A 27,253-nucleotide genomic window follows, 5' to 3' on the forward strand; every position below is an offset into this window, starting at 1 on the left:
AGCCCCACTTGGGCACCCAGCACCCACTGCTGCCCTTTCTGAGACATCTTTCACCAGGGCCCGGGCACAGCCACTTGGCCGAGCTTCCTGTCCATGGTCTTTGATGCCCCTTCCATTCATCCCCCCTGGAGAATCTTCAGGCTCAGTTCTGGTCACATTAAGCCCTCTTCCTTCTGCATCCGGCCAGGCTCCTGCACTAAGGCCTCCGGGACCCAGGGCTGCGTGCCCCTACTCTCCTCCTGCCACGCTTCTCACCCACCCTCCTTGCTGCTCCCACCACAGACTTGTTCTGTCAACACGCCTCTAAATGCTCACAGTATTTGTGACAAGAGCAAATCTCCTGGGCCCGTCCAAGCCCAGCACTGGCCAGAGTGGGTTTGGCTGGAATAAGCGCTGGGGTTTTGCCTCCTGGCCCCAGAGAGCAGGGAGCAGACCTGCTGGGACGTGGGGTGCTGGTCTGTTGGGACAAGGCCTGAGCAGGACACCTGGTCAGTGCAGCATCAAGACCCAGCCGAGCCCCGGTGATGGGCTGCTCACTCACAAAGTGCCGTGAGGCCTGGGTGCCTCCCCCACCCCAGTTCTAGCCCCAGGGCCACCCACCTGCAGTTTCCAGAGGAAGTCGAGGCGGGCGGTGGACTCCACCTGCTGGGCGTGCAGGTACAGGGCCAGCACGAAGACTGAGATGATGATGGGCGTCACCACCTTCAGTGCCACCTTGGTCGCGTGCTCAGGGCTGCAGGCAGGAGGTAGAAGCCCTGGCACCTCATGGCAGGCTCCGGGGCCCCTCAGGCCTTTCATCTTCCTCCCACTGTGTGGCCTCCCTTTCCTCACCTCCTGCTCAAACGTGGCCTGAGGTGTGCCTCTGCCAGCCTTCCTGATGGAAGCCCAGCCCAGCCCCTCCGCCACCCCCCACGCCTGCAGCTCAGCGGCCATGGCTCCTCTCCCAGCTCCTGACCCCCCTGGGGACCTTCCCCCCGGTCACGTCCGAGGGTGAAGGAGGCCCTTGGGAAAGGCTATGTGTACATCTCAGGTCTCTTAATGGACAAGACAGGGGCTGTGGGCGCAGTAACAAGGGAGCAAGGTAGGCCACACGGACCGTCTCTGGGCAGCCTTGGGCAAGTTTCTTAACCTCTCTGAACCTTAGTCTCCTAATCTGTAAGGTGGAGTACCAATGCCCACATTTCAAACTTGTGATAAAAATTGAAAATGTTATATACAAATCCTTTGTACCTAACAGTAGGAACTCCAAAAGTGCTAATTACTATCTAGTTATATTTCTGTTAACATTAAAAAGAATACTCTTAATAAAAGCAGCTATCCCAAACCCTGCTCCCTGTGCCAGCAAAGAGCTCAAATCTCAAATGCAGCCCGATGCAGGGCTTAACCCCACACCGGGGGGCTGACGGGGCACTGGTTCCTGTCCTTCTAGGCCTGAGGGTGGACACATGCTCCTGGGGAAGAGCCTGAGGCTGAACGCTTTAAGCTGAAGCCTGTGGAATGGCCTGTAGGCCCTGAGGCCCCGGCCGTGGGGTCTATAGATCACCTTGGGGTGGTGGGATCATAAAAAAGGGGGGCATCTACCCAGTGTGGCCCCCTTGATACGAGGGAGGGGAGGGCCCACCTGCCACAAAGCCCCCTCCCACCTGGGCCCTGCTGCCTTCTCTGCTGGCCCCGCTGCTCTGTGTGAAGGGAGGGAGAGGCCCTCTCCGAGAACTCAGAGAGAGAGAGAGAGAGAGAGAGAGAGAGAGGACATCAACTCACCACTGGGAGGTCCCGTTGTTGTTGAAGTCTCTGTGAACAGAAGTGGGAGGGCTGCTCAGGGCCACTCGGCAGCTCAGTGCCTGCTGTATCCCCCACCCTGCTGTATCCCCCACCCTGCTGTGTCCCCACCCTGCTGTGTCCTCCATCCTGCTCTGATCCCCACTCTGCTGTTCCCCCACCCTGCCCTGCTACCCACCCTGCTGTCCCCCCACTTTGAACTGCCCCCCACCCTGCTGTGTCCCCCTACCCTGCTGTGTCCCCACCCTGCTGTGTCCCCCACCCTGCTCTGCTCCTACTTTGCTGTGTCCACCCACCCTGCTCTGACCCCCATGTCCAATACTGCTACTCCCACTACTAGTGCTCCTTCACCCCCACCCCAGCACCCCTCCTGATCCAGGGAAGCTCTCAGGATGGAAGCAAAAAGCCCAGTACCACCTAGCAGCTGGGCGCCATGACCACACACTACCCAGCCTTTACCTGAGACCCTGGGGACCCAGGCGTATCCACCTCGCCCAGCCCAGCCCTTTGCACCATCCAGGATGTTCGCCACTGTCCACATGGGGCTACTGAGCTTAAAGGAGTACTGAGTGCAAGTGTGTGGCTGCTGCATGCGGCCTTGCTAACACAGCTACTAGGAAATTCTGAATTACATCTGTGGTTTGCATTATTCATCTATTGGACAGTGATGCCCTAGAGCCAAGTCAGGGTCTCCCAGCCCAGAAATGACCATTCTCTGCTGCTACTTCAGCAGGAGGAGAGGAGAGAAGAGGGGAAGGGAGGGGAGGGGAGGGGTGGGAGAGGAGCAGGTAAGAAAGAAGAGGCAAAGTTCCCGCTCCCACCTGACCCATGGGTAGAAAGGCCCACACCACCTTCCTCTCCTCCTCTCGGGGCTGCAGGCGGCCCTGCTCCCAACGCTGCAGGGTCTCCTGTCATCTGCCCACAGCCCCACGCAGCCACCAGAAGCTCTTCCTTGAATCTGACTTAGGTCCTTCGTTACACCTTCGTTTTCCAGGTGGTACTCTCTTCACAAGGAGTGCCGGTACCTCACTGCCAGCTCGGCGCCTAAAACACGGCAGGCCGAGTGCGTCCTAGGGGATTAATGGCACTTCCTCTGATTCAGGGAGCACAGTCTGCCACATTTCCTCTGGGGACGGACCTGCCACTCACATTCTTCGTGCTTCCTGAGTGCGTGTTGGGCGGGGGGATGTGTCCTGCATATCATACTACACTTTACATACATTTTACCACTGTGGGCATTATTATTCCCACTTTACTGGGAGAAATAGTGAGGCTCGGGAAAAATAGCCACATGTGTATCTGAGGCTGAGACTGAAGCTCAACTTGACCCAAAGCTAGATAGAGGTCTTGCCCCTCAGTAATCTGACATCTGCCGCTCTATGGCCAGGCTAACGGCCAGCTAGAGAGCCTGGGGCACTGTGTCCCACACCCCCCCTCCCCCAGACTGTGGGACTTCACCACTCGCCATCACAGGCAGGAGCCTCTGAGCCGGGCACAAACCACCCAACGTCCCTGGCAGCGCGGCCTACTTGGTGGGGTTGCTGAGGATGGAAAGTGGTCATGTATGTCCAAGGGCCTGGTGCCAGGTGGGATGCAGGGTCCATGAACACAGAGGCCCTTCCTCTGCTTCCAAAGACCTTGCTAGCCAGCCCTGCGACCTCGACCCCTGGGCACAGGGTGCACAGGCAGTCAGAGTGAAAACAGCTCCTCACAGGCTGCCCTGGAAACGTCAGGGACAATTATCTGAGGCCCAAGGGCAGGGCTGAGTAGGAAACTGGAGGGAACAGTGGGGTCAGCCACCCCGAGGCCACTGTGCCACTGGGAAAGGGAGAAACTAGATGGTCAGAGCCACAGGACACTCCCCCGCCCCCAGCCCAGGACCCAGCCTCCTGCTCTTCCCACCTTTCCGCAATGCCCAGACCCAGTGGGGGCCTGAGGAGGGTGCCACCTACATGGCATTGGCGGTGACCAGAAGGTCGGCATTGTCAAAGAGCGTCACACCGGGCACCTCGACGACGAGCACGTATATGAGCTCGATGGCCAGCATAAGCACCAGCTTCCCAATGCAGCTGATTTGCAGGAACACGGAGCAGGCCAGCAGGCTAAGCAGCACGCTGTAGGTGAAGTACTAGGAAGAGAGAGCAGCAGGCCTCAGCGGCCAGGCCCCGCCCTCCCCGGGCCCCGCCCTCCCCGCATCCATCCAGCCTGAGCTGGCCTGAGGGAAGCCTCGCCTGGGGTTATTTCTGCTGATGCAAACCTGTGGTGTGATGTGAAGAGCCCTGATGAGGAACCAGGAGATGGGGCTCCCTCCAGGCTGGGTTTGACCAGCACTGTCAGTAGGGCCCATGGTTAGAGCACGGCTCCAGGCTCAGGCCGACTTGAGTTACATCCTGATTATGCACTGTTTGTGTGACTTGGGCCATGTACTCAACCTCTCTAAACCTCAGTTTCCCTGATTGCAAAATCCCCTATCTCATGGGCACACGGTGACAATGACCCGAGATGAGGTGATTTGGGGCAGTGTCCTGCACCCCCAATAACTGTGGGGATCACAGGCCCCAAACTCCCGATTTGCAGCTTTAAATCCAAAGCTCTAAAAACTGAACATGTTTTCCTAACTGATGTGGTGGCAACCTGACCCACCTGATGTGCCGTTAACTCTCATCTTTATCCTGCTTCCTGTGACTATTCATACATTTTGCTGCAGAAATATTACCATGTTTCACTATCAGCTGCTATGCACACTGCACTGGGGGTGTGAGGTAACCTCTTAAAATCTGAAGAGTTCGGAAGTCCAAAATATATCCGCCCTGGCAGGCTTCAGACCAGGGGCGGTGGCCCTGTACGATTTACTCTGGGGGAGTGTCTTCTGGCCTCTGAGCCTCAGTTTCTCAGACAACCGAGTGGCTGACTCAGGTAGACTCAGAGGCCCCTTCTGCTCTGCCATCCCCAGTGCTAATCCCAGACATGCCAGCATCTATTATTTTGTTCTTGCTTTCAAATTTAGCATCATTATTTCTGAGTCAGACACTGGGACTCGCTATTCACTGCCTCTGCCTTGGCTGGAGGCCAAAAGGCGGTGGCTGGCAGTGAGGTCGCCCCCAGGTTGGACTTCCTGACTCCTCAGGCCTTCGGGAACCCCGAGAGGGGCTGCAGAGGACCCCTGTGATTGAAAGGGGCGGGACCAGCCTCAAGTCACCACCAGGAACAGGGGCAGAGGAAGGAGCAGGGAGGCAGACCCAGTTAATTCAGCCCAACGATAATAAGCCCGTCCTTGGGAGATGGGGAGGGGGCACCAAGCGCAGCCTGGATTGCCACTGGGACCCAGAGCCCACACAACCAGGAGGCTAAGGCTTAATGCTGGGCTGCCCAAGGGCCTCAGAGTTTGTGACTCAGAACAGCCATGTGGGGTGGGTCAGCCCTGGAGCATGTAGCCAGCGGGGATAAACAGGCTGAAACTGGTGGGGCTGGTGAGGACGGGAGACTGACAGCTGGACCACCCATCTCCAGAAAACGGGGAGCTAGAACAGGCTCTGCCCTGCCCTCTCCCCCACTCCTCCGCTTCTTCCCTGGAGCGACACCAAGGGACAAGTGCGAGACCAGAAACAGCTTCTGCTTCTCAGCAAATAGCCCTCAGGCAGCAGCTCCATGGGCTCTTGTCCAGATGTGAGAAGGAACAGAGGCGGGAGTGCGAGGCCTAGGCCTGCCTCCCCTTCCCCCCCCAGGTGCCTGAGGAGCGTGGCCGCCCAGGGAGAGGGAGCCCTTGGCCTGGGCCCCGGGACAGGAGGAGGGGAAGCGCTGGTCTAGGGAGCATCGCGGAGTCCGGCTCCTCACTGAGTTTCCCTTGCCCTGTCTGTGCCGCAAGGCAGGCCAGGCTCCCTCCCAGGGACGGGAGAGAGGCCACTGTGGCCGCCCAGGGGTCCGCACTGCAGTTCTGGGCCCTTGTGAGTTGAATGAATGCTTGGACCCTCTCCCCAGGAAAAGGCAAAACTGCCATCATCTTACAGGCTTCATGTGAAACGGGAACTGAGGTGTGGGAATCACCCAGTACAAGGAGGCAATGCCCTGCGTTGGAAACCTGGCCTGCTGCTCCCTTGCAAACTGCTCCCCAAGAAAACGCAGTGAGGTGACTGGAGCAGCTCACGGACCACAGGCATTTAACTCACGCTGCTTCCTAGGGTTCTCAGAGCCATTGTTAAACCCAGTAAGCTACAGGTACACCATTTCTTCTCAGGGTGACAGAAATGTTCTAAAATCAGATCATGATGATGGCTGCACAAGTGTGTGACTATGCTAATAGCTACTGAACTGTACGCTTTGAAGGGGTGACTTTCTTGTGCCCCTGGTCTCTGACCACAGCAGGGGCTTGGCCGGGTTCTCCAGAGGCAGCCTTGGGTCCTGCCCAAGCCGAGGGTCCAGAAACAGCTCTACCCCCGGGCTCAGAGCACGAACTCGGGAGCCAGATGAGCTGGGCAGGAGCCTGGCTCTGCCTCTTACTACCTGTGTGACCTTGAGGAACTTATGTAAGCTGTCTGTGCCTCGGTTCATTTGCATAGAGGAGGTAATAACCGCATCTGTGTCACAGGGTTGCTGTGAAGATGAAAAGTAAGTGTCTGTAACGCACTCAGCACAGTGCCTCGCAGTGGTGAGTGCTGTGTGAACAGGGCTGTGCTATTGCTGGTGTTACTGCTGCCTTGAGGAGGCTGGCCTCCTTCACTGGTGTCTGGCACGTGGAGTGAGAGAGATCGAGGGAATGAGGTCACTGAAAGGGCAGTGACCTTGAAGCCCCTGACTGTCCCTCAGAGCAGCCCTTGGCAGAGCGGGGGTGGGGCGGGAGGTTCTCCATCTGCACCCGCCCCTCCCGGCCCCTTACCTCGGGGAAGTTGCAGTTGGGCCAGGGGCTGCTGCAGAAGCCCTGCTCGTCCCCCAGGCTGTAGTTGACGGCAGACTCCACCACATGGCACGCGTTGACCTGGCTGGTGCTGACGTTGTGTTCATCTGCCAGGCAGCCGAACAGGTCCTGGGAGTTGCACATGAACTGGGGGCGGGGAGGAGAGTCAGCGGTGAGCCAGGCCAGGGCGGCCCATCCCCACAGGGCAGTGGGTTCCTGTTCACTCTCCGTCTTGGGTGCAGCCTGATCCCGAACCAGGAGAGGAGCCTGGAAGAGGTTGAGGACCCGGCAGTGCCTGTGCCCACAGCGGGGCTCCCACACACCCCCCTGGGGACTTCCAGAGACCGGGAGCGGCTTTAGGAGTTAACCTGATCCCAGACCTGAGGTGGGACCCAAAGAAGACTTCCTGGGAGGGAGAACTCCAGGGTCTGGGGGAGACTCTCCTCCAAGCCCATGCTCAAGGGGTGCAGGGCTCCCCCGGTTTCACCCAATGGGGCTGGAGAGGTAGAACCACCCACCATGTTGACAAAAGCCGACAGGAACACCAGGGTGATGGTGAACACCCCGACCAGGGTGCTGTTCATCTTAGACCGCACGATCTTCCTGGAGAGGGTCTGCAGGGGGCCTGGGAAGAGCTGGGTGCGGGGGAGGAGAGAGAGAGAGAGACACAGAACAGAATTCAGTGGGCACGCCACAAACCGCCATAGAACCAGATCTCCCGTCACCTCTGTCTCTGGCCAGCTGGCGCAGGCCTGAGATGCACTCCGGTGTGTGAGCCTCCTGCCTGGCACCACTGCTTCCGGGCCCACAGCCCAGGTTGTGCAGCTGGCCAGGGCGGGTCTACCGGGACCTTACAGGTGAGAGAAGCAGGATGGAAGGAAGAAGGAAAGATGCTATCTTGACTCCAACAGGGAAGCAGAGGGAAAAGCACTGGTACCCACTGTGAATTCTGGGAGTTACAAACAGGGAGGCACAGTAGGTGACAGCTGAGGAGTCACGGAGGGTCAGAAGTCTCCTCAGAAGAAAGAGATGAGGTCCGGCGTGTGGAGGAAGGGGGAGAGCTGGTGAGAAGGGGCAGAGCAGCCTGTGAGCAGGAGGGTGGGCCACAGACCAGTGAGTTCAGTGAGCCTTTTTCAGCAGGACGCTCATGGATCTGTCATTTCCCTCGCCCAACCCTCCCCGTATTCCCTTCAACTAGACAAACTGTACGTCCACTAAAAGACCCACAGTGGTTTTGGTAATTTACATGATCAGGCCCCAGTAAGTCTGACACAGTCGGCCTTGTCCACCATGTCCTCTGCATCTCCCAACCGGCATAGACTAAGAAGAAGCCGGCAGACCGGGGGGAATGGAAACTGCCCAAGAGCCCATCAGTTTGATGAAGGGATCAACAAATGTGATACAGCCACACAAAGGAATATTATTTGGCCATTAAAAGGAATAAAGGGCTGTTACATGATGGTATGGCATGGATGAACCTTCAAAATACGATGCTAAGTAAATGAGACCAATTTCAAAAGGCCACATACGGTATGATTACATTTATACAAAACTAGAGGCCTGGCGCATGACATTTGTGCACTCAGGGCGGGGGGTGGGAGAGAGTCCCTCAGCCCGGCCTGCACCCATTCACAGTCCAGGAGCCCTCAGGGGAGATGTCTGACTGCGGGGAGTGGGCTTAAGCCACAGTTGGACATCCTTAGCGCTGCCACGGAGGCAGGAGAGGCTCCTACCACGGCTGCTGTGCTTGCCAGCCATCAGCCTGGCTTGTGGCTGAGTGGCGCTCCCCCTGTGGTAGTGCACTGACCATCAGGGGGCAGCTCTTGTGTTGAGCATTTGCCCCCTGGTGGTCAGTGCGCATCATAGCGTCGTTCCGACATTCGGTCGATTTGCATATTAGCCGTTTATTATATAGGAATTCCAGGACAAGCCAATTCACAGAGACAGAAAGTAGATTAGAGGTGGCCGTGGCCGTGGCAAGCAGGGGACGTGCAGTGACTGCTGACAGGTGTGGGGTTTCTTTGGGGGATGATGACAATGTTCTGGCATTAGATAGTGATGATAGTTACACAACTTTATGAATATACCAGAAACTACTAAATTACAATTCCAGCCACCTTTATAAAGTGGATTTTATGGTATGTGAATTATATCTCAATAAAGCATTTAGTAAAAATCCTGCTCGGCCTCTGACTAGCTGTCTGGTCCTGGGGAAGTGGGGAAGGGCTCTGAGCCTCAGTTTCCTCATCAGCAAGTAGGGAATATCTTCAAGGTGGCTAAGACTCAAGGAAATGATGCATTGGAAAGTGCTGTGTAAGCTGTTAAATTCAATAGAAAATTTAGTTAATATTTGCATTCTAAAGAGCTATGTTGCCAGTAAAAATGAAGGTCCTTGTTTCCTATTAAAGGAATTTTTGGTTTCACAGCTGGGGGAAGCAGTTTGGCATTTGCATCAGGATCTCACTCTGAAATGATGTGACAGATGGTTTCTAATCTTTGCCTGATTCAAATTTTGCCATTCCATCCCCACCCCCACCCATGTTGCTTAAATTGTTTTAGTTCTGATCACCCTATCCATCAACTGAAGGGCTTCCTTCATTATTCTGCAATCACCAAGGATCGGAGCAGGATATGTCCATGGGCTGCCTAGTCAAGGGGGACCAGGAGCCCCACAGGGGCCACCCAGAGGCTAGGAGAAGAACTGCAGGCTTAAAAAGAAATACAATCCAGAATATCATTCTAACATCTAATGAATGACTGAGTCTTAGTGCACTGGCTTGCTACAGGCCAACATCCCTTGTCACCCTTTCAAAAGATCCACTCTTGACTTTAAAACCTCAGCCAGAACCCAGGAATTGCTGCTTTTTGAAATCTGCAAAAGATGTGCCATCCTGCCCTGCTTTATAGAGTACCTCATCTCCTGTAATTGAAAAGTTCATCAACATATTGAGCCTAAATCCCACCTTTTCTAATAACCACAGTGTGGATAACAAAACTTTGCACGGCTCAGAGTCCCTCGCGGGCTGCAGGCAGACCCGGGAGGGCATTTTTACGGCAGAACATTGTGTCTGTGCAAACTAGCTGCTCAATGCTCGCTCCCAATCAGAGGATCAATGAAAGGATCAATGAAAGAAATTCCAAACCAGTACATTCCCAGTCTAATGAACTCAAATCAATATAATATAAATACAGGAGCGGGGACATAATTAATAAGCCCTGACTGGGTGAGGGACAGCTTTGATCCTAGCCACTCTGAAAGTCTCCAGGCAAATCGATAACTTCCCTGGCGCCTGGTTCCCGTCTGTGATGTCGAACCAGATTGCAGAGATGGAAGAAGGTGATGAAATCTGATGGCAGAAAGTTTAAGAAAACAGCTTTTTTTTTTTTTTCAAAGAGCTAATACAAAAGCAGAAAAGTCTTTTACAAGATGAAAACTTTGGAGGCTAAAGAAGGCAGGCAGAAGCTGACCAGGCGTCACACCGCTGCTGTCATCTCTGGCCTCTCAGGGGTCAGCTGGGCATATTAACAAAGGCAGTGTCCTGGAGGGGAAGGCCTGTGGGCTCTGAAGTCAAGAACCACCTGGATTTAAATCCCAGCTGTACTGCCTCTGAGTTCCAGGAACAGGGAAAGCAGCCTTATTAACCTCTCTGAACCTATTTTCTTCACCGGCCAAGTCGATGCAATAAAAACCACCTAGAGCAGCGGTTCTCAACCTGTGGGTCGCAACCCCTTTGAGGGTTGAACGACCCTTTCACAGGGGTCGCCTAAGACCATCGGAAAACACATATAGAATTACATATTGTTTTTGTGATTAATCACTATGCTTTAATTATGTTCAATTTGTGACAATGAAAATACATCCTGCATATCAGATATTTACATTATGATTCATAACAGTAGCAAAATTACAGTTATGAAGTAGCAACGAAAATAATTTTATGGCTGGGGGTCACCACAACATGAGGAACTGTATTAAAGGGCTGTGGCATTAGGAAGGTTGAGAACCACTGCTCTAGAGGCTCAGGAAGCACAGCTCCAGTGGCACAGCTGGGATCTGGACCTAGACTTCCTGACTCAAACGTCGGTGAACACGTGTCTGCCAACATCCTCTCCCTAACAGACAGAAGGTGGCCCTGAGCATGGTGGTGGGAAGGTGAGTGTGGGAATCCTGAGGGCAGAAGATACTTAAGAGGGGAGGGGTAGTGTCATAAGACCCTGTGTTAGACACTGTGGGCGGCAGCCAGGTGGAGGGTGGAGAGGACAGCCAGCAGGTGAGACTTAGCCTCCTTCAGGCTGTGGGAAGAGGAGAGACTGTGGAGACTGTACCGAGCGGACAGAGCCTAAAAGCTCAGGTATCCAAGTCCCAGGGGTCGGTAGGATGCAAACTAAGAGGGAACCAGCGGCCTGGAGGATGAGGGAGATAGACACACATGCATGCACGTGTGCACACATGCACACATGTGCAGAGAAGTATGTGGCTGAGTACTCCTGGGCCTCTCTGTACCCAAGTCCCAAACTGCAGGGAAGGAGTCTGGCCTTCGGGAAAGGATGTGCTAATGAGCCTCAGTGAAGGCAGGGGACCCAGATCCGCCTGTGGGGAAAGGAGGGAGCCACCCTCTCCTACCCATTGGGTGGTGGTGGCTAAAGTGGCAGCACTGTCAGGGGCAGGCCTTGAGACAGTCAGAGCTGGCCAACGGGGGAGGGGGTGGGGCGGGAGGGGGTTGCGCTCGGGAGATGTGAGCTCGCTCGCCGTCCTGGAGGTGACCAAGCAGAGGCTGGTCCATGCCTCGAAGGGTTATGATAGAGAGAGTCCAGCCTCAGGGAAGTGTCAGGGCTGCCTCACTGCTCAGGCCCCTTCCGATCTGAAATTCTCTGAGTCTGTGGACCACGTGTGATGGCGGGAAGGATTTAGGATGGCCCTCTAAGAAGAGCAGCAGCGGGCCCAGGGCGGCACAGATGCCAAGGGAAGGGGAGAGTGCCGTGCGCAGGTTCAGACAAGGCAGCATCACCAGGAGGAAGTGTTCAGGGGTGATCCTCAGGGCAAGGCACCCCAGAGACAGTGGGTTCAGGGGGGTAGCTGATGTGCTCTGGAAACAAGACCAGGACTTCGGGACAAGATGAAGACCAGGGCACCAAATGAGCCTCCGTGAGCCAGCTGGGCTGTGTGCGAACTGGGCCACGCTGGTCAGGAAGAGATAAGACAAACCCAGTGGCAAGGTGACCACAGCCCTCAGCGAGTAGGAAGGGAAAACGCCCAGCAGGAAGGAGCGGGAATGGCTCCCTGGCGGAGCCCGGACGACCACCAATTCAGCCGCCACTTTCTTCACGCTCCTCTCTTCAAAAGGGTTACAATATGGACGATTTGGGAAAGTTAGTCCACATTGTCTGGGGGAAATGGGAAAGTCAATAAAATGGAGAAAGAAGACACGTCTGACGGAACTGCTTGGTTTTGTCTCTGCGGCGCCTGTACAGGGCGAGGTACGGGAGGAACTGCTGCATCTCAGGGAAAAGCCACCAGCCGAGGCTGAGAAACCGTGGGAATGCAATGACCACTGAGATCTGGTAAAGGGCAAATGTTCTCAGAGGGAAAGCAGAGCAACACTGAAAATTCTAGTCCATCAACTTTGCGGCAAATACCTGCAAAGGTGATCGAATCAGGGCTGTCAGTCTGCCTGCAAGCAGGTGCGACTGTGCTAGTGCCAGGCCCACGTCCTGCATCGGGAGGGAGGGCCAGGCTGCCCGTGTGCACCCCAACAGGGAGAGCTGCCCCTTTATGTCTCACTGTGCAGACAGCCAACGGGTAACATGAAAGCGGAGAGGAAAGTAACGAAACAAAAGAGGCGTCTGTTCCACTAACGACTTCTCAGGTTGGGGTCTACTTCCCAGAAAGTAAACAAGTGCTGAGAGGACAGCTTATCGAGAGGCTGGGAGGGAAGCACGGGACCCAGGGTGGGTGTCAGAGTGAGTTCCGCTCCTGGCCCAGCTCAGCAGGTTCCAGACTTGACTGGCCACAGAGGACTTTTTCCTAAACAAAGTCTTTACAGAAGCTCTACATCTGCAAGATGGAAGAGTGGTCACCCTGGTTGGAGGGTGGGGCTGGTGGAGGACCAACTGGGGGCGGGGAGGTGGGCATTCTACCCACCATCCTTCCCGTGAGGAAACTGGGTCTCCTCAGAAGCATCAGAAAGACCACAGGGCTGGATGCAGGATCGGAGAACAAGCTGACTGAGTGTGGCAGTGATTATAGACGAGGTAGAGTCAATAACACAGAGGAGGCAGGAGTGCTCCCCAAGAGTAACCGTGAACAAGGGTGAAAAGAATTCACCAGACCAAAGCACTAACTCCAAATGGCCAGTGCAGGCGGGGGAGAGGAGGGCCAGGAAGTAACGGTGGTGCGGATACGAGTGGGCTCCCCTCTTTTCCTCCTCCCCTAACTCCTCCTCCTCCCGCACCATCAGGGGCACATGCAGATGGGGAACACAGATCCAATGAAATCTGTGTAGCCCAGATCTACCCAAGCAGCTAGGAGGAAAGAGGGAAATCTGTTGTGGTTTAAGTACTGTAGACCACATGTAGCTTTGGTCTGGCTTCCACAGACTACACATGTGCCTCAAACAATGACTTTGCCTCAGCTGATAAAGAGAAAAGACCCTTTTGGGGTTCAGAAAAAATGTTTAAGGGGCCCTTTTAGCTATCATGTACTTTTTTTTAAAGGTTGTTTTGACTCTTTTTATTGTGGTAAAATATAAATGCACGATTCAGTGGCATTAATTACATGCAGCATGTTGGGCAGTCACCACTGCCATCTCTTTCCAAAACCCCTTCATCACCCCAAACAGAAACTGTACCACTGGCCAGTAACTCCCCATCCCCCTCCTTCCGACCCCTGGTGTCCTGTAATCTACTTCCTGTCTCTATGAATTTGCCTATTCTAGATATTTCATGTAAGTGGAATCATGCAATGTATGTTCTTTTGTGTCTGGCTTCTCTCACTTAGCATGATGTCCTCAAGGTTCAGCCATGTGGTAGCATGTGTCAGAACATCACTGCTTTCTATGGGCAGATAATGTTCCATTGTATACATATACCACTCGGCTTACCTGTCCATCTGCTGATGGACACAGGGCTCTCTCCACCTTTTGCCTCCTGTGAGTATGTGGTGTGCTCTTACAGCCGTGAGATGAAGGAAGCAGGGCTCCCACTGGGGAACTAGCAGGCTGGGGGTGGGGAAGGCTTGACAATGAAAGAGAGGACCCAAGGCAGGAGGTGACTAAACGCAGAGTCTTGAGGGAGAGCCCAGTGGAAGGACAAGGAACCAGGATGAGCCTGTGATGCAGCGAAGCCACCGGCTTCCAACATGGCTCCACATGCCAAGTGACCCAGCCCGCCTGCGCCTCCCTGGGCATCCGCTTCAGGGGCGCCTCCCTGGGCACCTGCTCAGGGGCACTTGCTCAGGGAGGGCTGCACCACGCCAGATCATTCCCAAGGCCTTCCGGTTCTGACAGTCAGTCCACCAAGACCTTGCTATCAGGTGATGAAACAGTTAACACCCTCATGAAGGACCCCTTCCGGACAAAGAACATGTGCCCACTGAGGAGTGTGCAGGGGTGATGGCAGGGCCTGGCCCACCCCACCCCAGCCCAGGGGCGTGGCTCCGAGCGAGTGTCAGGAAGAGCAGAGAAATGGCCAAGGTAGAAGCTGGAGGGGCTGGTCCCTGCCTGGGCACAGAGGGCTCTCTGGGATTGACTGGCCCCTCCACCCAGGGAATTCTGAATCCACTGGAAAGAAAAGAAGAGCCAGACTTGGTGGAAAAGGAAATGGGAACCTGTACTTGCTACAATGGACCCAAATATCCTGTGGCCAGGTCCCTCCCAGGACACAGCTGGCTGGTGGGCACAGCACGCCCCAGAGAAGGCGTGAGAGGGAAACACAGGACAGGGCCTCGTGCCCACGTTACCCGCTGTGTGGCCCTGACTGAACCACGAACCACTCTGTGCCTCCTCCTCGTCCATACGATGAGCAGCTCCAAAGCCATCATCTCCTCGGTCCCCCCCGCCCCGGGGCCCATTCCATGGCCCACGGGGACACTGAGGGGGGTGGTGAGAGGTCCCTTCCACACCCATTCTTTCAGCAAATATCTGACCACTGCTTCATGCCAAGCACGGTGCTAGGTGCCCTTCCTCCACCCGCCGGACACCGAGGGACAGACAAGAGAGGGGGCGACACCACCTTCTTGTTGCAAAGATCTATGAAGGCTGATTGCACAGTCAATACAAACAAGGCTCCACGGACCGACCACCCTCTCAGTCCAGCCTACGGCTGGGGCCAGCCGAGAGCTGTGACCCAGCACCACACACCCTGATCCGGAGTGGGGCCATTAGGCTGCTGGGAGGGCCCATCAGTGGCTGGGACGGAAGGGAAGACGGAGACAAGGAAGGGGGTGCGGCTCAGGTGCCAGCCAGACTCACCTTCACGCAGGAGTAGATCACGGACACAAATACCACCAAGGTCAGCAGCACGAAACAGGTCAGATAGAAGCTCAGCATGAACACGGAGCTGAAGGAGAGAGGAGATGACAGGGATGGAAGTGCAGTCACGTCCAGGAGGCGGGTGACAGCTTCTCACGGGCTGACCCGAAAGCCAGCTGCAGCGCCCTCCTCACAGTTCTGGGGCTGGGGCTCTGGGCGCCCCTGGGAAGGAAGCAGAAGGGGCTCCATTTCCCCTGCTCCCACCGCCCAGGCTTCCCTAGCCCCTGACTCACTCAGAAGGGCTCACGCAGCCTTGTGAACCCATCCAGGACCCTCCTCTGTGACAGTCTGGCTCCTGCCCTTCCCACACTCCCGCGCCTTCTTGCGGAGCAGCAGCCACAGGGCGCCGAGTGGAGAACCGGGAGAAACCTGCTCAGCACTTTGCCTAATTCTTAGCTATCCACACACTCCCTCCATTTACCTTAAGTACCCACACACTCCCTTCATTTACCTTGGAAGGACTCATCTTAAAAATCACTTGGGCCCTGGCTGGTTTGGCTCAGTGGATAGAGCATCAGCCTATGACCTGAAGGGTTCCAGGTTCGAGTCCGATCAGGGTCTTGATCCCCAGTGGGAGGCATGCAGGAAGCAGCAGATCAATGATTCTCATCATTGATGTTTCTATCTCTCTCACCCTCTCCCTTCCTCTCTGAAATCAATAAAAATATATTTTTAAAAAATCACTTGGTTATTCCCTCCCTCCAAGCAGCCACGCATGGCTCGCTTGATAACTACGAAGGCTGAAACTGATTCGATAAACAGCCATCTTTATAGAAATGCATTTGTCAAGCTGCTCAACCAGTCACTCTGAGAAACAGCAGTCATGTCCCTTCGAAGGTCAGAGCCCCTAAACCCTGTCCCCTCCCACTGCCAAGGCCCCCAAGGCCTGCTCCATTTGTGCTCTCCGATTCCCAACCAGTTCAACAAAAACTGAGGCAGAGAACAGGTGACCTTAACATCCACCGCAGACCAGAATCCTCAGACAAAAGAGCTGCAAGTGACTTTGCATCTGGAACCTTCCACTGGAGCTCCTGGGGCAGGGGCTGGCCGAGGAGAGGCACACCCCACCCCATCACAGGAGGGAGGCCACTGAAATCCCTTCTCTCTCAGGGAGGGCAGTGGCCCAGGGATGCCAGGCGTGTTGGCAGGTTGAAGGCAAGTGATGGGCTTGAGGAGGCAGGGGAGGCCTCTAGGGAGGCGTTCAAGTGAGGTCTCTGTTCCAGGTTCCTCCGGAAGCCAGCACTTAGCTGCTCTAAACAGCCTGAACAGGGGAGAGAACTCTCTTCCGAGCGAAAGAAAGACTTTTAAAGTAGCTTTTAGCTTCTACAGAGAGAGGATGCTAGAGAATGACCTCCCTCGATGCCTTAGCAACCTGGGGCTGCGGCCTGAGGAGGGAACCAAGCAGCTGGAGGCAGGCAGGGTGTTGGGATAACCACCACCCCCCCACCCCCCCCCTCCCGTCCCCACATCCCCCCCACCCAAGCCGAGCTGCAGGATTGTGCAGCCAAAGGAAGGCTTTTATTTGCAACAGGACAGAAAGTCTAGGTTGCTTATTTACACCTGTAGCTCCCTTCAATTCAGAAAAAATGGGTCCTATGCCCAGAGAACCCATAGCCCCAGCAGCTCTGCACACCTCCGTGCCGGGCCTCCAGGAGCAGCTGCTGCCAGGGTCTGGTTCTCGGCTGCGGAATCCTGGCAGAGTCACAGCCGGTAAAAGGTGAGAGCCAGCTCTTCAACAGAAAGTGCCATTAGAAATAAAAGGCGTTGAGTAGTACATGGACATCACATACCTCCTGACAGGGGCACTGAGGGCATCGCTGCTGTGGGCTCTTGTCAAAAAGCATAACCTCAATGTGATCGTGAGACAACATCAGGCAAACCCAAACGGAGAGACAGTCTACACGTTCACTGGCCGGTGCTCATCAAAAGGGCCACGGCCGTGAACGACACGAAAAGGCTGAGACAGTCTCACAGATTCGGGGGAACTAAGCAGATACAGTGGACTGCAGTGTGGGGTCCTGGACTGGCTCTTGGGCCACAAAAAGGCTATTTGCGGGCACCCTGATGAAATTAGAATATGGTCTGTAGATTAGTTAAGAGTATCATTGTAGTGTTCAGTTCCTGGGCTGGACTATTCTACGCAGGTTATGTAAGTTGTCAGCATTAGGGAAATTGGATAAAGGATGTAAAGAAATGCTCCGTAGTATTTTTGTAACTTTTCCGAGTCTACAATTATTTCAAAATGAAGAACAGAAGGCGTTTGGGTGAGGGGACTCTTCTAGATTAAGTTGGACTTCGGAGACATAACCAAAGGCAACCTGTGGGTCCTGAGTAGATCCTGGCTGTGAAAAACTAACTGTAGAAGGCATTTTGGAAATCTGAACCTGAACATGGTATTAGATGTTCATGGCAGAGAAATGGTGTTAACTTTGTTGGGTGTATAAGGCAATGTGGTTAAGAAGGAAAATGCCCTTAGAATAGGTGTATATTGAGGTTTTAAAGGGCAAAATGTCCTTGTGCTTAAAATTTACTTTAAAAAACAGAACAAAAAAACCAGAAAAGCTCTAGCAGGTGTGGCTCAGTTGGTTGAGCATTGTCTCATGCATGGAAAGGTCGCCAATTTGATTCCCAGTCAGAGCGTCTACCCAGGTTGCAGGCTCGATTCCTGGTTGGGTGTGTGCGGGAAGCAGCTGATCGATGTTTCTCTCTCTCTCTCTCTCTCTCTTCCTCCCTCCCTCCCTCCGAACCCTCTCTCTCTTTCTCTCTCCCTCTCTCCTTCTCCCTTCCTCCCTCTCTAAATAAGCAATTAAAAAATACATATTTTAACAATAAAAAGTAACAGAAAAAATGTAAAATATTAACAATTATTATGTCTAGGGCAGTGGTTCTCAACCTTCCTAATGCCACGACCCTTTAATACAGTTCCTCATGTTGTGGTGACCCCCAACCATAAAATTATTTTTGTTGCTACTTCATAACTGTAATTTTGCTACTGTTATGAAACATAATGTAAATATCTGATATGCAAGATGTATTTTCATTGTTACAAATTGAACATAATTAAAGCATAGTGATTAATCACAAAAACAATATGTAATTCTATATGTGTTTTCCGATGGTATTAGGGGACCCCTGTGAAAGGGTCGTTCGACTCCCAAAGTGGTCGCGACCCACAGGTTGAGAACCGCTGGTCTAGGGGATGGGTAATAATTATATTAATTACCTTACCTTTCTGCATGTTTGAAATATTGCATAATAAAAAGTTTAAAATGTGGAGCAGTTTATTTTCTTGCCTAGGCACGACCCTATTGTGAATGACTAACACATCATTTCTAAAACCCCAATGCCACTCAGAGTGGTCCCCTAGGAAGCCACGGGCCTCTTAGTGACATAGCCAGTCCTCAGAGAGTTCAGGAGCATGTCTCTGAGAAAGCTTTCAAAACCTAAAGTCCATTCTTCAAATTATCCAGCATAGCAAATACCCTTTATCTTTGAAAGATGTGTTGCTTTTTTTTTTTTTTTGCAAAATCCAAAGGCCACGCGGAAAGGAGCCTGGCCAATCTGGGTGATTCAGTGGGCACCATGGTGTGGAGACCCCACACGGCAGGGCAGTGCCCAGGGAGAGGTTTCCGCCCTCGAATGAGCACATGGCCTCCCAGTGACAGAGGAGTCAGGCTCCTGGCTTCCCCGTCCATCAAGGACATGTTTGCAAACTTCTCTCCCTGTTGAGCAAGTTCAGCCCAGATTCCCGCCTCTGCTTCACTACATGACCTCCCCTCAAACGCCTGGAGACCCTGTAGTCGGAGGAGGAACCCAAGGAGGATGGGTACTCACTGGGGCACGATGGTGATCTGGACAAAGCAGATGAAGAGGAAGACGAGCGAGGCACACGCCACGTAGGCACCGAATCGGTCGTCCACCTGCTTGGAGTACTGAGAGGACATGGCAGAGTGAGGGCCAGAGGCACCAGCCCTGGTCCGCTCCAGCCCCGCTCCATTCCCGACACACCAGGCAGCCTGGTCCCAGGATTGGAAGACCCGAGGACCAGTGCGAGCCCGAGCTCTTGGGAAACCAGCCCAAATCACCATGAGGTGATGCTTGTGGGGAGAGGAGCTGAACTGTGTCAAACCAGAAACTTTCCAAAGGCCAGATCACTGCGGGAGTAATTCATAATGATCACAGCTAAAGTTACCGAGCACCGTCTCTACATGCTAGGACACGCATCGTCGCGCACCTGGCAAGCACACTAGGAAGTAGGCACAGGACCGCTGCCGTTTCAGAGAGGAGTAAGATGGGGCTCAGAGAGGTCACAGGACTTGTCCAAAATCACACAGCTCATCCCCAGAGTCCTGACCCCCAGCTCCAGCTCCCTCTACACCAACCGGCCGCTCGAGCAGAGGCTTGGCTGGCACGGAGCCCCCAGAGAAGGTGATCCATGTCTGTCCATAAGTGCTAGTAGACAGAGTACGTTCCCTCCTATCCCTTTCTCTCCTACTTATGGTTGCTTTACTCGATGACGACAGGAGTTCCCATGAGCTCATTTTAACTGAGCATCGGGAAGACGCGGTGACATGGAGCAAAGGTGTCACTACTGGGACTGGTTCTGGCCCTGTCACTACTTCACCGGGTGGCCCAGGGCACACCTACTAGCGCAACCACGTGAGCTTCAGCTCTCTCAGCCATGATTCAAGGAGACTGACTGCCCCTTCCAATTTCAATACTTCGAGGTTCAGGGTAGCTCGGTGGTCCATTGGCAATGATAATGATAACAACACAACAAAACTAATACAAATAGGCTAACATTTATTGAACACATACGATGCGGCAGATACTGTTGTAGGTGTTTTAAGTATATGGACTTAATCCTCAGTATGACCCTTTGAGGTAAGTAGGCTAAATATCTCCATTTCCTGGCTAAGGAATGAGGCACAGGAGGTTAAGACTTATTCCTTCCAAACAAGGAGGTCTCTCTAACATCTGCAGCTCCTGGGTAGTGCAGCATCAGCGCTGGGGAAGCAGAGGGGACGAGAAGGGCTTTTCCAACAGTGATGGAGACGGAGGGAGCCGACCATTGCCTTGTTTCCCTCCCGCTGGCTCTGGTTCTGCGCGGAGCCTGCTTCCCTCTCAGGCTGCCTACCTTCTTCTCTAAGTCAGGCTCCCTGAAGGTCAAGAGGAACTTGCGAACATGCTCAGACCGCAGCCTGTCGATGCTCCTGGCGTCAATGGCACGGCCCAGAAACTCGTCCACTTCATCCTCGGGGTTTGCACTTTCCTGGGCGTTCCTGGGGAGCAAGAGGGGCAGACACCAGGCAGGCTGACCACCAGGGGGCGCTGCTAACCGGTGGCTCTGCCTGTGCTCAGGGATCCAGGAGAGAGACCCAGATCAGCCCCAATAAGATGTGGGGAAGATGAGACTGAGGCCAGGACCCCCTCCTGACACCTGCACACATGAGTAGAAAACTGCCTAAGTCTCAGATCCGCTGGCTTTTCTGACTCTATTGATGTATTAGTACGTTATCAAAATTCATGCACAGGTGGTGTCCCTAGGCCTGGCCCGGTGATCAGGGCCAATCAAGTTCTCTGCCTCCACACCTCCCCACCTCCTCCTTCCCTCACTGCCTGCACACCGCCACCCACCCCCGGTTCCCCGTCCCAGCCCAGGGGCCCGGCCCCATTCAGGTGATCGAGGCCTGCTGGCCAGGGGGAGGAGCCAAGAGGTTGGCCGGCAGGTCCCATCAGTGATTGGGGCCTGTGGGCTGGGGGCAGCTTCTGCCCCCTGGCAGTGAGTGTGCGTCTTAGCGACCAGTCATCCAGTCATTCTGGCCATTCCATAGTAACAGTCACTTAAGCTTTTGTATATATATATATATATATATATATATATATATATATATATATATATTACTATGGAAGGTTTAATTGTTTTTCTCCCCACAGGTAACAGTCTCTGCTCTGTCCTTTCTGGCTGTACCATCATTCAGAAATGAAAGCTGAGATCAAGAGGTGAGACTTCTGCCCAGGGACTGTGGCCACCCGGTGCTCTAACCTGGCTCAGGCACTCTCTGGGAAGGCTGCATGATCTTTGGGTGCTGAACTAAAATGACGTGGAATTTCTGACAGCCCCTGAGAACTGGGAAGTGACAGTCCCTCAGGGCACTGGGGTGTGGCCGGGCACTGTGTGTGACCACTGTGGCAGGCCTGCACTTTCCTGCGAGCTGCACACACATGTGTGTGTGTACACATGCATGTGCAGAGTGTGCACACATGTAGTTTTGTGTGTGCACACGTGTGTGTGCATGGAGTGGAGACTGAATATGAGCAATGCCAGGGCCCAGCCTCTCTGCTTGATGGCCCTGGATGGCCATCTCTTATCTACCGTGGGCTCCGAACACTCAGCTAAGACTGCGTGTGGGCTCCTTCCCCGTGGAGCATGGGGAAACATAGCTATAGGCAGATCTGAAGGTATGCCCCAGGAATCATGAAGGGCACGTCACTCACTTGTCCTTGGGGTCTTCAAAGCCCTAAAAGAGAGGGACAGAGAAAAGAGAGGAGTGTGAGAACAGAGAGGACTGGACACGAAGGCTTCCAGAAATGGGGCTGTGGGAAGGGGCAGCCCATTTCTCTCTGCAGTTCTACAAGGAGCTCAGAAATAAGATAAGGTTGTCACTCAGCAGCCCTTTCTTCTATCCTTCCTCCATCTTCCCTTCTATTCATCATCCTTCCTTCCTCGCCCCCTTCTTTTGGTGAATATAGCTGGGTTCTCCCGATGGGACAGGCTCTGTGCTGGATGCGGGGGGTGCACTGCTTTCATTTCATCCACTGGCAAAATCCATGTGTCTAAGCTCTTCCTGTCCCCACACCTAACTCCTTGTCCTATTCCCCAATCTCCTGTCCCCCTCCATCCTGGACCCTGGGCTTGGAGGGTCCTCTCCCAATTCTGCAACTGACTCAGATGGAAACAAGAGAAAACCTCGAAGCCGATCAAGCCTCACACATGTGCACACATGCGTGGACACACCTTTTCTACACACACACACACACACACACACACCACCCCCACTGAGCACATACACAATCTCCTAGGAACTCACAAGTTCTGACGTAAGAAAATTAAACCCTGGTTACCTACAACAGCTTTTCTGGTATCTGAGGACCAACATGTTCACTATTATTATTGATTTCAGAGAGGAATGGAGAGGGAGAGAAAGACAGAAACATCAATGATGACAGAGAATCATTGATTGGCTGCCTCCTGCACGCCCCACACTGGGGGGTTGAGTCCGCAACCTGGGCATGTGCCCTGACCAGGTATCAAACCGTGACCTCCTGGTTCATAGGTTGACACTCAATCACGGAGCCATGCCAGCCGGGCCCAACATGTTCTTGTAAGGCCAGAGTTGATTGAGGACCCAGGAGTGAGGAGTCCTCCTGGCCCGGGTTTGACTACTGTTCTGATGTTCACACATGCAGGCAGGGTGAGAGCGGGAAAGCCCCTCACTGGTTGCCAAATTCACAGTCCTGATGAGAGTTCATCTGCAACGTCCACAGAGTGACAGCTGTGTGCCAGACGGAGGGAGGGTTCCCTAACTCAGGAGGGTGGAGTCCTGGAGGCAGAGGAGGAGGTGGCCACAGCCCCTGCACGGCCCATTTCCAGGGGGGCTCAGGTTGCCAGGGCCAGGCAGAGGATGGCCTCCCGCCTCTGAGGCCTGGCAGGGAGCACACTGCTGGGCAAACAGGAGGATGGCAAATGCCGGCTAAACCCAAACCCCAAATGAGCATGCCTCTCTTCATTCCCACGGAGGACATGGCTCAAAAATACACCAAGTGGGACTTGTGTTGGTCTCCATGAGACAGCTGCTGGGCGCGGAAACAGGCATTGGGTCCACATGGCCCCGAGGGGCTCTGTCTCTGTTCGCGGAGGGCTCCCAGGGGCCTTGGCAGCCTCCATGGGCACATCCAAGCACCCAGCTATGGGCTCTGAGCTCCTCCCAAGCTGCCTGGCAGTTGTCTCCTGTCCTCTGCGAATCGCTGGGCCCTCCATCCAGGCTGCAAGACCCACCCACTTCACTGTCCCAGCCTTGGGCCTGGCCAGAGGAGTCGTGTTACTCTGTGAGCATTCCCCCTGGTGCAGGCCCAGGCCGGACACTCCCAGGATCCCGGGGAGCACAGATGAGCGGGCAGTGGAGCTGGACTGGGCTCCCTAGGGAACAGGGAGAGACACGGGGGTGCTGAATTCCACCCCAGGGGCCGGCAAGGATTTTACTCTGGGACTGAGAACAACCCTGCTGTTTTATGCCTACTGCTCAAAAATACACCTGACATCTGTAATAATAAAAACGTAATATGCTAATTAGACTGGACACCCTTCTGGACGACCTTCGGGACAAAGCCGCGGCGGTGGCGGGGGCTGAGCCCCTTGCACGAATTTCGTGCATGGGGCCTCCAGTGTTTTTAATAAACCTGTTTCTGACTGCCCAGTGCTCCTTTGGTTGTCTACTGGGGCTGGTGTTGGCGGGGTCCATTCTGAGCTCACTGGGGGCCGTGTGTGTGGAGAGCTGAGCATCTGCCTGGGGCGGAGAATTAACAACAGTCAGAATACACTTTGGTCCATAAACCGTGGCAGGTGGTCATTCAGAACACCGCCCAGCGGCCCGGGTTCCAGTCCCCTGACCTGCTTACTAGTTCTAGGACAAGGGTCCTCAGCCCGGCTGCCAGGGCCCTGAGACCGGTCCCTGTGGTGTGTGTCTCAGCACTTCTGGGGAGCAGTCAGCTCAGCTCAGGGGTTCTCTTTGGCTCCCGATTCCTCCCTTCAGACCTAAAGCAGAAGCAGAGGCCGCAGCCGTCCACACTGAGGTGCAGGCTCTGGTTTGCATGGGCCTCTGTGCGTCTTCCCCAGGTGCTGGGGGTCCAGTCCAACGCCCCATGCCATGCGGAGTTTCCCTGGGCCTGGTCAGATGAGCATGAGTCCGTGCATTACCCTGTCAACCTTCTTACTAATGAATAAACTGGGGACCTTCAACACTCGTGCCTACACATAAACCAGCAGACCCATTCACTGTGTCTTAAATGCGGAATAAAAGATGGAACAGGATTTAAAGAAATAAACCTCTGGCTACAAGTTAGTCCCTTTCTAACTGCAGTCACTGCTTAACCTAATGTCCACCCCCACCCCTCACTGTGCCATCTTCACTGAAAGTCAGGGCCAAAGCTCTCCTTTGCCAATGGTGTGCCTGGCGACTGCCAGGACCTGTCCCATCCCCAGCCCAGACTCTCTGCCAGGGTGCTGGCCCCGGGGGTGGGGGCGACTCTGCCCAGCCAGGATGGGGGAGCAATCAACACCCTAAAGGAGCCTCTCCTGCTGCCAGCCTCCCCTGGGACTGCCCCTTCCCCACTTACAGCCCTTGTGCTACTTCTCCCAAGTTCCTAGCCCTAACGATGATTAACATGTCTGCCAATGAGGCTCTGAAATAACTGTAGATTCCACTTACACCAAATATCCCTAAGGAAAAAAACTTTCCCCCGATTTTAAAAAGAGAAAGTACCATCAAGCATCTTTCCTGCCTGCTAGTGCCTCCACTTCACCTCTTTTTTCCCCATCTTTCTTCCCCCCACTCCCCATCCTCTCTCCTCCCCACTCCCCATCCTCTCTCCTCCCCACTCCCCATTCTCTCTCCTCCCCACTCTCAGTCTTCTCTTCCCCACCCCCCACCCCTCCATTGTCTCCAGCTCTCCTCTCCCCCTACTCACCCTCTCAGTCCTCTCTCTTCCTGCTCCCCGCTTCCTCTTTCTCCCTGCTCTCGGTCTCCCCCTTTCCTCTCCCACCACCCCTCTTGCCCACCTTGGTACAGAGCCTGCAGGAGATTAGGGCTGAGTGAACACAGGGAGGGACCACCAGCTGCTCTTTGCCTTGGGAGGGCCCTTGAGAGAGGGGGGCGGTGGCTGGAGCCCTGGGCAACACTGACCAGTCTGTGAATCTCCAAGTTCAAAGCTCTGGGGACAACTCTGCTCCCTCATAACCTTGGTGTCCTGTGGGTTCATTCTTTACCATCAAAAGTAAAATGACCCCCGTCAGATGGCTCAGTTGATTGGAGCGTTGTCCTGAACACCAAAAGGTTGTGGATTTGATTCCCAGTCAGAGCACATTCCTAGGCTGCAGGTTCAATCCCTGGTCAGGGCATGTGCAGGAGGCCACCGATGGATGTCTCACTCTCCTATAGATCTTTCTCTCTCCCTCCCCCCTCCTCTCCCTCTAAGATAATCAATAAAAATATCCTTGGGTGAGGACTAAAAAAGAACACGTACAACAGGGGGGTGAGGGCATGAGTGGGGGGGATAGGGGGTAATGTGGGGATAAGGACACATATGTAATAACTTAATCAATAAAAAAATAATAAATTTTTTTTTAAAAAAGTGAAATAGAGCCCTAACCAGTTTGGCTCAATGGATAGAGCATTGACCTGCAGACTAAAGGGTCCCAGGTTCAATTCCGGTCAAGGGCACATGCCTGGGTTTCGGGCTTGATCCCCAGTGGGGAGCATGCAGGAGGCAGCCAATCAATGATTCTCTCTCATCACTGATGTTTCTATCTCTCTCTCCCTCTTCCTTCCTCTCTGAAATTAATAATTTTATGTATATATATATATATATACACACATATATATATATGAAATAGAGGTCTTGACCCAATTCATTGTTTCCCCTGTACACTTTCCTTAAGTCTTTGTCGTCTGCTCCTTGCTAGCTAGCAAGGAGAGTGACCGTCCCCTGCTGTCCCCTCCCTCAGGTCCCTGGCTCTGTCTGTGAATTCCTATGGAGTCTGTAACCCCTCCTGCTGCAGCTGAAGCCTAGTCTGGCCCACAGACCCCAGCTGGGGTCCTAATGCACAGGCCCCAGGTACGTGGCCACACTGGCACCCCTGGGCCCTCACTCCTCCCCCAGCCCTGCCGCAGGGCGGGTAGCTCTGCCTGGAAGCCAGGCTGCCCTTGAGCTCTGGGACAAAAGGAAAGGAAAAGAAAGAAACACGGCTGCTGTAACCTGACTTCGGTCACCCTTGTCTTCTTCCCATCTTCGAAATTCCTTTCCATCATCTGGACTGAACCTGGACAACACTTCCTGCGTTAGCTCTTCCCTGACGTGTGCAGGGATGCTGGGGGTGTCTGTCCCCCGAGGCAGGCAGGGTCCCTTGCAATGGGGGTAGAACCCTATGCTGGCTTCCATGCGTGCAGCCTGCATGCACCCACCAGCTGGCTGCAGGGAGAGGGGTGTTTTTCCACACAGTGGGCCAAGGGGACCATCACCTGACACTTGCCAACAAGCACTGAGATGGTCTCTGAGCATCTGAGTCAAAGGGTGGGGTTCAGCGGTCTGGAAAATGCAACAGGTGCTGGAAGAACGTCTGACAAGCTGAAGCCCCCCAACTCCCCAGGGCCTCACCCTGGGCCCAGTCAGCTAGGTCTGCTTCCAGCCCCTGCCAGTAAGCTCTGCCGCAAGGAAGGAGGAAGGGGCGTTGGTAAGTGTGGGCTTACAAAGTCCCAGAGCTCAACTCAGCTTGCCAAGAGATGATGGGGGAGGAAGCCTGGGGCAAGAAGGCAGGCATTTTGGCTCCTAGTCCAAAGGTGGGTGAGCCCCACGTCCACGCGTTTGTTCTGTGGCTCTCCAGGGGCCGGGCCCACCCTCACCCACAGGAGGCCCATCCCTGGAGAGGGCTGCCCGCACAGTGCTCTGCCAGTCACTCACCATCCGCTTCATCTCCTTGGACACCTGGTTGCTGCCCAGGTGGTTGTAGAAGGGGCGCTCGGCTCCCCAGTGTGGCGGGTTGTGCCCGATGGAGTTGGCTCTCTGGCGATTCATCTTGGCGATCATGGCCTTCTCTTCTTTCTGGGAGAGCAACACAGATGTATCAGCCTGTGGGCAGGGCTCACACGTGTGGCGTTTCTCATCCCCAGGTGCCTAACCAGATGCCCAGGGGTTAAGGCAGCTGCCCCTCTCTTCTCTGCACAGCCTGGAGCCCAGAAGTCTGCCAAGATCCTAGAGCTCACCCAACAAAGCATCCTGA

General features: G+C 54.3%; 1 protein-coding gene across 1 annotated transcript in view; it reads right to left on the minus strand.

Moving 5' to 3' along the window:
• Window positions 1–27,253, minus strand: part of ADCY5 (adenylate cyclase 5) — a 146,703-nt gene that overhangs the window by 9,734 nt on the left and 109,716 nt on the right. Inside the window, exons 8-17 of the mRNA XM_070406349.1 lie at window positions 26,935–27,075; window positions 21,697–21,719; window positions 20,336–20,480; window positions 19,033–19,130; window positions 15,139–15,226; window positions 7,189–7,305; window positions 6,653–6,817; window positions 3,732–3,907; window positions 1,762–1,791; window positions 601–733 (exon numbers count right to left, since the gene is read on the minus strand). Coding sequence (XP_070262450.1) covers window positions 601–733; window positions 1,762–1,791; window positions 3,732–3,907; window positions 6,653–6,817; window positions 7,189–7,305; window positions 15,139–15,226; window positions 19,033–19,130; window positions 20,336–20,480; window positions 21,697–21,719; window positions 26,935–27,075 — 1,116 coding nt within the window. The remainder of the gene's footprint in view (window positions 1–600; window positions 734–1,761; window positions 1,792–3,731; window positions 3,908–6,652; window positions 6,818–7,188; window positions 7,306–15,138; window positions 15,227–19,032; window positions 19,131–20,335; window positions 20,481–21,696; window positions 21,720–26,934; window positions 27,076–27,253) is intronic.

This window comes from Myotis yumanensis, unplaced genomic scaffold (assembly GCF_028538775.1).
Source record: "Myotis yumanensis isolate MYYU_CA2020_CCGP unplaced genomic scaffold, mMyoYum1.0.hap1 SCAF_2, whole genome shotgun sequence".
NCBI classification, from domain to species: Eukaryota; Metazoa; Chordata; class Mammalia; order Chiroptera; family Vespertilionidae; genus Myotis; species Myotis yumanensis.